At 56.0% G+C, this 9843-nt stretch overlaps 3 protein-coding genes across 3 annotated transcripts; 1 reads left to right on the top strand and 2 right to left on the bottom strand.

The window, feature by feature from the left end:
- Positions 1-392: 392 nt before the first annotated feature.
- On the bottom strand, positions 393-1358 carry BKCO1_500025 (btb poz domain containing protein; the record flags this gene model as incomplete). The annotated part of the gene is made up of 2 exons (XM_020276844.1): positions 393-1257; positions 1312-1358. 2 exons carry the CDS (start codon positions 1356-1358, stop codon positions 393-395), a joined length of 912 nt encoding a protein of 303 aa, XP_020133945.1.
- Positions 1359-2183: 825 nt separating this feature from the next.
- BKCO1_500024 (protein methyltransferase) lies at positions 2184-5112 on the bottom strand (the record flags this gene model as incomplete). The annotated part of the gene is made up of 4 exons (XM_020276834.1): positions 2184-2360; positions 2468-4041; positions 4186-4789; positions 4843-5112. 4 exons carry the CDS (start codon positions 5110-5112, stop codon positions 2184-2186), a joined length of 2625 nt encoding a protein of 874 aa, XP_020133946.1.
- A 153-nt stretch (positions 5113-5265) lies between these two features.
- On the top strand, positions 5266-7592 carry BKCO1_500023 (pre-mrna-splicing factor atp-dependent rna helicase prp43; the record flags this gene model as incomplete). The annotated part of the gene is made up of 2 exons (XM_020276823.1): positions 5266-5513; positions 5612-7592. 2 exons carry the CDS (start codon positions 5266-5268, stop codon positions 7590-7592), a joined length of 2229 nt encoding a protein of 742 aa, XP_020133947.1.
- Positions 7593-9843: the final 2251 nt, after the last annotated feature.

The following is a 9843-nucleotide window of genomic DNA, read 5'->3' as shown; positions in this document are numbered from 1 at the left end:
CCTGACCGTGTTTATATAGAAAGAAGCCCTCGGCGTATACGAGAATTTGCGTGGGAATTTGTGTTATTAGAATACATACAAGCTTGTTGATATCTGGGTCGATGAGAACGTATAAAAGGGGATTTGCGTCAACACTTTTCCAGAACCAGTTCACATACGGCAAGTGGGTATTGGATGTGAATTTGAATTTCAAGACGATTGAGAAAGAAATGTCTCTGCTTGAGTCTGACCACACCATTTTCCCGTGGCTCAAGCAACTTTTAAGGTACCCACTGTAGACCCAGTCCGCAGCTGCCGTCGTAGATTTCAAACGCTCTGGTAAGCGCACTCACCCTTTTGAGCTGCACAAGAAAAGACCTATGAAGCATTGCCCACTTTCTTCACCATTCCGGTTAGTAATCACCCCAGCCTGCCCCACTGCTGCTTCCTTCCAGAGAACCCCGCCCACCGCCGCTGACATCGAACACAGAGGACTTTGAATCCACGCCCTGAGGGGATTCGATCTGCTCGTGCCCTCCTCCATTAATCTTAACGACGTAGTAACCGCGAGATCTAGCCATCATTTTCGGGGCTCTCCGCAAGCCATCATGGTGGCAATCCATGTGTATCTTGGAGAGCTGGATCATGGAAACAGAGAGGTCTCTCACCATTTCCTCGGGAAGTTTCCTGAGGTGTTGTTCGAGGCCAATGCCGAAGCTTGTCACAACCATTAGGTCAACCGCCAGATGACGAAGAGGGGAGGTATCGGTAGTGCTCTCGTAGACGAACTCCAGGTCTCCGCTTTTGATCTCTAGATCGTGGTTCCAGGCCGTGCACTGCTCTATGAGCTCACTCGTGATCTGGTTCTGGAGCAGGCGCACTTGCAGCTTGTCGGCCAATATCCAGAGAGAGAGAAGGCGACCAATCAGTCCCCTTGGTGGATAGCTAGAGCTGGTGGTCGGAGTATAAGGCGGGGATATCGTGTCCACACCGGGTCCCACTGACTCCAGGTTCAGGTCATGCTGCTCGTCCACCACCAGATCTGGCATGTCTGAGAAGACCGAGTCCAGGGTGCCTGTGTAGAGCCAGTGCTGCAAGCATGAGAAAAAGCGCGGATCATCCTCAGCCAAAGTGACAGTTTTGGTGAGAGCTTCTTTGAAGTGGCCGTGCAATGCATGTTTGAAGAACTCGCTGCGCTCTATGAGGAGCTGTTCATGGATGTCAAATCTGGTTGAAGGTGAGCCGACGTGCACAACAGCCAAAGGGCCCGTGAGCATCCTGTGATCGTATTAGCGGAAAGTTGCATCACATCTGTTGAAGCAATTAACTCACTCCGTGGTTGGAGGGTGGATGACGTGGCTCAACTGGCTATTGCGCATGGTGAGTGAGGTTGGAATGCGAGCAGCGACAGTAGCTCTGTGGGAAATCGAAGTCGGCTGGAGTGCGCCCTTGTAGACGTTGACGAAGCCCGTCTAGAGGTACCAACCTCACCAAAAGGCAGATTCTGGGCAGTGGATGTTGGTTGCGCTGTAGCTGAGTCGGGGGCAGTGGCTTTATAAAGGCGAGATGTGAGTGGCAAGGTGTTGGGTGCGCGTGACTAATCATTTTGAGAGAATATGGCAGGTGCGCGCTGGTATGAGTTCAGGGCACGTGCCGTGTCTGCAAGCTGCTTCTCTGCCTTGCACTAAGCCACCTAACAGTCTTTGGATTCGTCCTTAGAGTAGACGCTTTCGAATGGGGCAAGTATGGTTGGCTGTCATGGTAAAAGGATTCAGTCTTACCTTTCTTCCACTCAGTCCTTGGTTCTCCGCATTTTGGTTGCTGTATTACCAGAACAAAAGTATTCTGTACCACTCAGAGATCGCTGGGTCTCATCTCTTCCGGGAGGAAAACAAAAGCGAAGATAGTATGTACTGTACCAACGAGGGACTTCGACCAAACAAAGAAAAAGAATTTGGCCTAAACATACATGCCCAATGCTGTAGGTATCTCCGCACTAATCAACCCTTTTCTCTTGTCATGAAAAGTCCAGGAACAAAATCTCCACTCATCCCAAACGAACCATAACCAATAATTCCATGACCTCAGATACGAACCGTTCCCTTTACCTGGCTTTTTCCATTCCCTTCACTGTCGAAGCGCCAGAGCCGGGCCGAAAGACCCATGTCCCAAGTCTTTCCCTTGACTTTTCCGTCTCACCAACACTACATCAAACAGCCGTTCTTCTTGCTCGAGTGCAAGTCCGACACCGCAACCCTGAGCTTCTTGCCGCCAACGTCTACAAACGCCTCGATCAACCACTCGTACCAGACCTTCCGATCATCCGTCTGCCGCCACATGCTGACCGCAATCTCCGAGTCATCGGGAATGTAGATAGGTTCCTAAAATCCGCGAATCAATCATCAGCAAACCATCCAACGCCACACCAAAGGAACAAAGAACAGCACAAACGCAAAGCAACAAAGCGTAAAGCGGAGAACGGACGTACCTTCAACGGGAAGTATATCGGGAACCAACTGATCATATCCTTGCTCTTCTCATCAATGGTGTTCGGGTTCGTGCTGAGCTCGATCTTCCGGCCCCACCTGCCCGCCTGCTCGCCCTCGCACGCGTACAGCACCGCCTCGAAGTAGCCGCCGAGCCCGTGGCACACGCCGCGCTTGGCGCAGCGGAACGACATGCGCGAGAAGCGCGCGTTGTGCTCGTTGGCGCCGTCGCCGCCCGTCGCGCCGCCCGCGCCCCCGGCTGCGCTGCCGCCTTCGCGGAGCCGCGCCTGCGCCAGCACCGCGCCTGGCAGCGGGTGTGTGAACTCCCATACCAGTTGGACGTCGGGGGTGAGCGCGGTGGTTTCCGGTGAGCCGCCCTTGGACGCGGCCGCTGCGCCGTTATTGGCTGCGGCGGCGTAGCTGCCGTTGGCGACTGGCGAGGCAGGGGCGCTGGTGGTCGAAGCGGCGGGAAGGGTGGAAAGGTAGTCGATTTGGTGGAGCATGACGACGTGGGGTGTTTCGGGGCTGGTGGGGTCGGAGAGAGCGCGGTTGTTGATGTCGGCGTGGAGCTTGGGTGCGGAAAGGGGTGTGAGATGTGCCGTGTAGCTGGCGGGGATGCTGATCCCATGGGTAGGGTTGAGGACGTGCTGCACGCCATCCAAGCACTCCGGCGACAGTTCGTTATCGGCGAACGAGCCGAGCAGCTCGGAGACCAAGATATCGACGTGGCCGTGTGAGCCGTCAGCGCGGTGCGGACCTTTCCAGGACCGCATGTCGGACTTGACCACCGTGACTCGACCAGCCCAAGAGTCTAGGTTGTGGCGCTGCAACAGTACGTATGCGTTGGGATTCTTCTCCACCGCCCACATGTCGATCTGCACGCCCGAGTTGCGCGAGGCATTGAGCGAGCGCGTCACAAGAGGGCCACGACCAGCTCCCGCGACAGCAACGACAACCTTGCCGTCCGGACCGGAACCCTGCTTGTTCTGCGCAGTCCAGTCCAGCAGCGCTTGCTCGACAGCACGCTCGTACCATTCGTATTTGACCGGGTCCTTCTCAAATACTTCGTACGTGATGCTCTCGAGATTGTCAGTCAGAGGCTGCAGTGGAGATTGAAGGAAGTCTTGGTAGCCAGAGCCGAAGCGTTCGATCTGTGACTTGGGCGGCTGGTTCTTCTGAAGGTGGCGGATGTAGCTGAGGTGGGGAGTCGGGTCTGCTTGTTGCTTTTGTTTGCCAGCCGGCACCTTGGCGGCCTCAGCAGGGGTCGGCTCGGGTTGAGGGTTGAATCCAGGCGTGAACGAGCCAGCTTCTGCCGAGAGGAGTCCATTTGGCATAGTCATGAGGGTCTCGTCATCATCCACGCCGGGAATGGGACCAATGTCCGAGAGCAACAGCCATGGTGTGGCGCGAAGGCGAGTATAGCGGGTGAGAAGCGCTTGGTGACTGACTGGGAGAACATCGTAGCCTCGCTTGTTCTTCAGAAACGCGGAGCCGGGGATTGAAAGTAGGCGCAACGGTTCAGAGAACCACCGGGATTGGACAGAAACGGGTGGAAGTTGACGGGGTAAATCCAAGGCTATTTAGATGAGAGAATCAGCAGCAACTCTTGGAAGGCTTTCAGTAGAGGGTGGAAGACAGCGCTTCCAAGAGCCCACGCGTACATGTCTCTGAAGTGGCGAAGAACACGGGAGAGAATGGAGTAAATGACTTGATTCCTTACCTACGGAGAGCCTCGAGTTGTATTTACATACAGTTCTGATGATGTTCCACGCGTCCCAGGTGCCGAATAGGTCAAGCCCGGCATTTTGCTTAGCGTCCGATGCCTTCACGTACTTTTCGCGGGCAAAGGGAGCAAGGTGCCCCATGTCATCATTCGATTCTACATTGGGATCATCAACCATGGGCAGCAGGATCACAATGTTGATGTATGGACCGACAGCCAGGGCTTCCAGCATGGAGCGTGCAAACTGAGACACGCCAGTGGCATGAAGATGGCCATGGTGTAGCTTGGGGCCCTGGACGATGATGTTGCCGATGCCGCAGAAGGATGCATAAGCAACTTCCTGCGAAAAGACCTGGCGGGACACATGGGCAATGACAGGATCAGGCGAGGCAAGATCAATCCACGGGCTGGAGAGGGCGAGCAGCTGGTTAATAGTGTCACCGGGGGTCAGGATGGTGTCGTCGGGCGTAATGGGGGCGATCAGCGGCAGCGGCAGATCGTCCGCAGGCTGAGCCTCCAACCGAGCGAAGTGCTTGGACAGAAGGTTCAGGACGCGGTCGTGAAAATGGGCGTTGGTGACGGGCACCGTGAGCATATCATACTGGGGCGGGTCAGCCTGGGCTAGAGGAGTGGGTTGGGGGAGAGCGGGCGCACGCCGAGGTCCTGGGCCTGACGCAGCAGCAGCTCCGTCACGGGATGGCTGCGGCGGGTCTCATGGTGGCCGACGTAGACGATGGGCGCGTCCTCCATGCTGGCGGGCGAATCCATGGGAATGCAGCGGGGCAGGCGGATCGCGCGGCTGGTGCGACAGCGATCAGGCGGCAAATCGGCAGGAATGGGCACAGCGCGGGCTGGCGCTGGGAGAATATCAGATGCGGCGCGCAGCACTGAGGCCAAAATTTCGAGGGTCCGCGGAGCCGCCATGATTTGCCGTCCGTGCCCGGGCGGTGAGCCGCTGACCTAAGCCCGCGTCGCGATTTATTTTGCGCCAAAAGTCCAAACACCCATCGCCGAGCGCAGCCAGGACACCGTCAGGCCGCCCCAGACACACCCTTCCGCTGCTCCCCACGCGCCACCATGGCCGACCGCAGACCCGACGGTGCTGAGAGCCGCGCCAAGCGCCAGAAGACGGCCGCCGAACTCGACCCCAAGGCCAATCCCTACCTCGCCCACATGTACGACGGCGGCTCCAACGGCGCCGCCAACGGCTTCGACAGCGGCTCTGCCCTGTCCAAGTTCCGCCGCCACAAGACCACCTGCGAGGATGCCCAGCAGGCCGAGGATGGCCCCAACAACCCTTTCACCGGACAGCCGCTGTCCAAGAAGTACTTCGATATCCTGAAGACCCGCCGCGATCTGCCCGTCCACGCCCAGAGGCAAGTTTTCCGCTCCCGCCTTGCCCGTGCTGGCTAACCTTACCCAGAGATGAATTCTTGCACATGTACCAGAGCACCCAGATCCTCGTCTTCGTCGGTGAGACCGGTTCCGGAAAGACGACCCAGATCCCGCAGTTCGTTCTCTTCGACGACCTTCCGCAGATGCAGGGCAAGATGGTCGCCTGTACCCAGCCCAGGCGTGTCGCCGCCATGTCCGTCGCCCAGCGCGTCGCCGACGAGATGGATGTGTCTTTGGGCGAGGAAGTCGGTTACAGCATTCGTTTCGAGGACCGCACTTCGCACAAGACCATCATGAAGTACATGACGGATGGTATGCTACTACGCGAGGCCATGAACGACCACAACCTGTCCCGCTACAGCACCATCATTCTCGACGAGGCCCACGAGCGTACTCTGGCCACCGATATCCTGATGGGTTTGCTGAAGGAGGTCGTCGGACGCAGGCCCGATCTGAAGCTGGTCATCATGTCCGCCACCCTGGATGCTCAGAAGTTCCAGCGTTACTTCAACGACGCCCCTCTCCTCGCCGTCCCGGGTCGTACTCACCCCGTCGAGATCTTCTACACTCCCGAGCCCGAGCGCGATTACGTCGAGGCTGCCCTGCGCACTGTCCTCCAGATCCACGCCACCGAGCCCGAAGGTGATATCCTCCTGTTCCTGACTGGTGAGGAGGAAATTGAAGACGCCTGCCGCAAGATCGGCTTGGAGGCCGATGAGATGACCCGTGAGGCCGATGCGGGCCCTCTCAAGGTGTACCCGCTTTACGGTACTCTGCCTCCCCACCAGCAGCAGAAGATCTTCGAGCCCGCCCCTCCGCCTCGCACTCCTGGTGGACGTCCCGGCCGCAAGGTCATCGTCTCGACAAACATTGCTGAGACCTCCCTTACCATTGACGGTATCGTCTACGTCGTCGACCCTGGATTCAGCAAGCAGAAGGTTTACAACCCTCGCATTCGTGTTGAGTCTCTCTTGGTTTCTCCCATCTCCAAGGCTTCTGCCCAGCAGCGTGCTGGTCGTGCCGGTCGTACCAGGCCTGGAAAGTGCTTCCGTCTGTACACCGAGAAAGCCTTCAAGTCTGAGCTTATCGAGCAGACTTACCCTGAGATTCTGCGCTCCAACTTGTCATCCACTGTTCTGGAGCTCAAGAAGCTTGGCATCGAAGACCTTGTGCACTTCGATCTCATGGATCCTCCTGCGCCCGAGACTCTGATGCGCGCCCTGGAGGAGCTGAACTACCTGGCTTGTCTTAACGATGACGGTGACCTTACTCCACTTGGCGGCATGGCATCCGACTTCCCTCTTGACCCCGCACTCGCCGTCATGCTCATCTCCTCGCCCGAATTCTTCTGCTCCAACGAGATTCTCTCTCTCGTTGCTCTCCTCTCAGTTCCGCAGATCTTCGTCCGTCCGGCCAGTGCCCGTAAGCGGGCCGATGAGATGAAGGATCTCTTCGCTCATCCCGATGGCGACCAGCTGACGATGCTGAACGTGTACCATGCCTTCAAGTCCACTGAGGCCCAGGCGAATCCCAAGCAGTGGTGCCACGACCACTTCCTCTCTTACCGTGCCCTGCAGCAAGCCGACAACGTCCGTCTGCAGCTTCGTCGCATCATGGAGCGTCTCGAAATCACGCTCATGTCCACGCCCTTTGAGGACAAGAAGTACTACGAGAACATCCGCCGCGCTCTCGTCAGCGGCTTCTTCATGCAGGTGGCCAAGAGGGACGGCACGGGCAAGACGTACATCACGGTCAAGGATGAGCAGAACGTGCTGCTGCACCCGTCCACGGTGCTCGGTCACGACAGCGAGTGGGTTGTCTACAACGAGTTCGTGCTGACGACCAAGAACTACATCCGCACCGTGACGTCGGTCAAGCCGGAGTGGCTGCTGGACATCGCGCCCAACTACTACGACCTCCCCAGTTTCAAGAAGGGCGACATCAAGATGGCTCTGCAGCGCACCGTCGACAAGATGAGGCGCAGGGAGGCCATCAAGGGCAAGCGCTGAAGTTGATGTGCAATAGGAAAGGGAGGCAGCGTCAGGAAGCCTTGACTGGCTGGCTGGCAACCACTGCATCCTTTTTCTTGTTGTCACATTTGCAGCACATCTCAACAAAACCGGCGGCCCTTTGTCAATTTGGGTTCTTTTCTCTCTTCTTTCTTCCAGCGCGGCGCAGGATGGGTTTTCCTACGGAACTGGGAAATAGAATGGCCCTGCTTCCCCCCCTTTTTTCTTTTACTGTTCAAGCCATAGGGGTGCATTACTCTACTCGGCCCTCTTGAGTCGGTAAAAACGGTGAACAAAAATTTGGCGCATATGCCATAGAAAGTTGAATATACTGGCTAGTTTTCAAAGAGTTGGCCTAACGAGGTGTGGGAAGGGGGCTTGGAAAACGGCTCACGATGAAGGGATATGGCCTGCCTCATTCATGCAAGGGTCTTGGCTTTTTTCTCCTTTCCTCCGAAGCGAGGGAAGATGCTCATGGGTGAAGGGGGGGAGTTCAGAACAACAGGATCTATAGCACAACCCTCACAGCGAGTCAAACAGACGATGCTGTCGATCAGGTAGCTGAATCCAAGGGATTTTTTCCTGCAGATATTCTTGCTGATGTTTGTGTGCACGCTTTTTCTCTCCCGCTCACTCTTGTCCAAGCATTGTCCCTTCCCCTCCCGTCCCCTCCCGTCCCCCTTCCTCGCGTGCAGGGTCTTCGATGCGATGGCCAACAGGAGCATCGCCGGAAAAAGAAAGGATCGACTGCGCGATAGCTAGGCCGGTGAGGGAGACATGGGAGGAGGAGCTAGTACGAGTACGAGCATACGAGCGTCGAGGTAGGGAGCGGAAGGGAGCTGCACGTCGTCTGTCTTAGTGTGGAGGAGAGGGAGGGGGGAGGGGGGGGGGAGGATGTTGGTCATGTTTGATCAGGTTTCCGGGTTGCCGAGGACAGAGGCAAGGAGACAGTCAGAGCGAGTAGGTAGGGAGACGGGCAGCATTTGTTGGAAGACTGGGGGTTTAGGGATATACTCTCAAGAAACACTAAAAGTCTCTCTTTCGCTCTCTTTCAACGACGGAGCCGGTCGCATGATTAATATTTTTCGTCCGCTCCTGCTGAATCAGATGTTATTTTTTTTTCTTCTGTAGCTGGAAACCTCTCTTCGATATATCTATCGATGTACTGTCTAATGCAAAAGTCCCTGTTCCGCGCATTGCAGAAGCACGTGTCGAGAAAGAGATCCATGGTAAAAGATCTAAAGTGCGTCTGAACCATTCTCGGGGACCTCAACTCCCTAATCCAATCAACCAATCAACAAGCCTCGGCACCACCCTCCGGTTCAACCATACACTACTCTTTCCGAGATATCCGCTCGGCAACAGTCTGGTCACTTCGCGAGACTCTGAAACATGCTTTGCTGGTCAGTTCGTTGTGTTAGCAACAGCCAAGATCTGCAATCCTATATGGGCCGGTTGGTGGTCAACGTGGTCTCCGCTTCATCCGCATCGTCATCATCATCACCACCACTATCATCATCATTATCATCGTCATCCTTTTTCCTTTTCACACCGTCGGGTGCCGTCACCGGTCGGGGTATTCCGGTGACGCGGTGGATTTTTTTTTTTGGTGGACACGAGGATAACTTTTTTTTAAAGAGGGGATTTTACTATGTAGAGAGAGCAGGGCGCAGATCCCCAGCCAACCGTGTTGTTATGTATCCCCACATTGACTCAGGTACACGCTTTGCAGGAACCCTTTTTCCCCACATGCGGCGGGCGGCCTGACCTGGGAGCCAGCGAGCGGACACGCACGCACAACGCAAACGCAAGCCTCTCCCGGCGATCCCGCATTCCAGAGGAAGGGGTCTTGGCTAGGTAGAAGGTTGTATGACCAACTTAGCGGGTCGTCAGGAATGCTAGACCCTAGTGTCGTGGGTGGTGTCGTGGAGAGCAGGGCATAGTAAGGGTCTTATTCAAGCTATCAACAGGAGCCCCTCACGTCATTGGTTTCAGTGCTTTCCATCACGCCCGGCTTCGGGACATGAGATGCAAGTAGATAATCTCTGGATGGCCTTTCTTCTTTTTTTTTGGCCTTATATTTTTTTGAATGCTGCCCCTGTGGTGGCAAACCATTGATTAATTTGAAACGAAACTTCTCATTGGCTTGATATTGTTAGAAAAAACGGAGGAGTTGCCAAGCGGCTGGGTTGCACAGGCAGGCTGCAGAGCAGCGGCAGGTTGAGTTGCAGAAACGGGATGCATGTGTGTG

This window comes from Diplodia corticola (assembly GCF_001883845.1).
Source record: "Diplodia corticola strain CBS 112549 chromosome Unknown scaffold5, whole genome shotgun sequence".
NCBI lineage: Eukaryota > Fungi > Ascomycota > Dothideomycetes > Botryosphaeriales > Botryosphaeriaceae > Diplodia > Diplodia corticola.
This window is presented reverse-complemented; position numbering and strand designations above follow the sequence as displayed.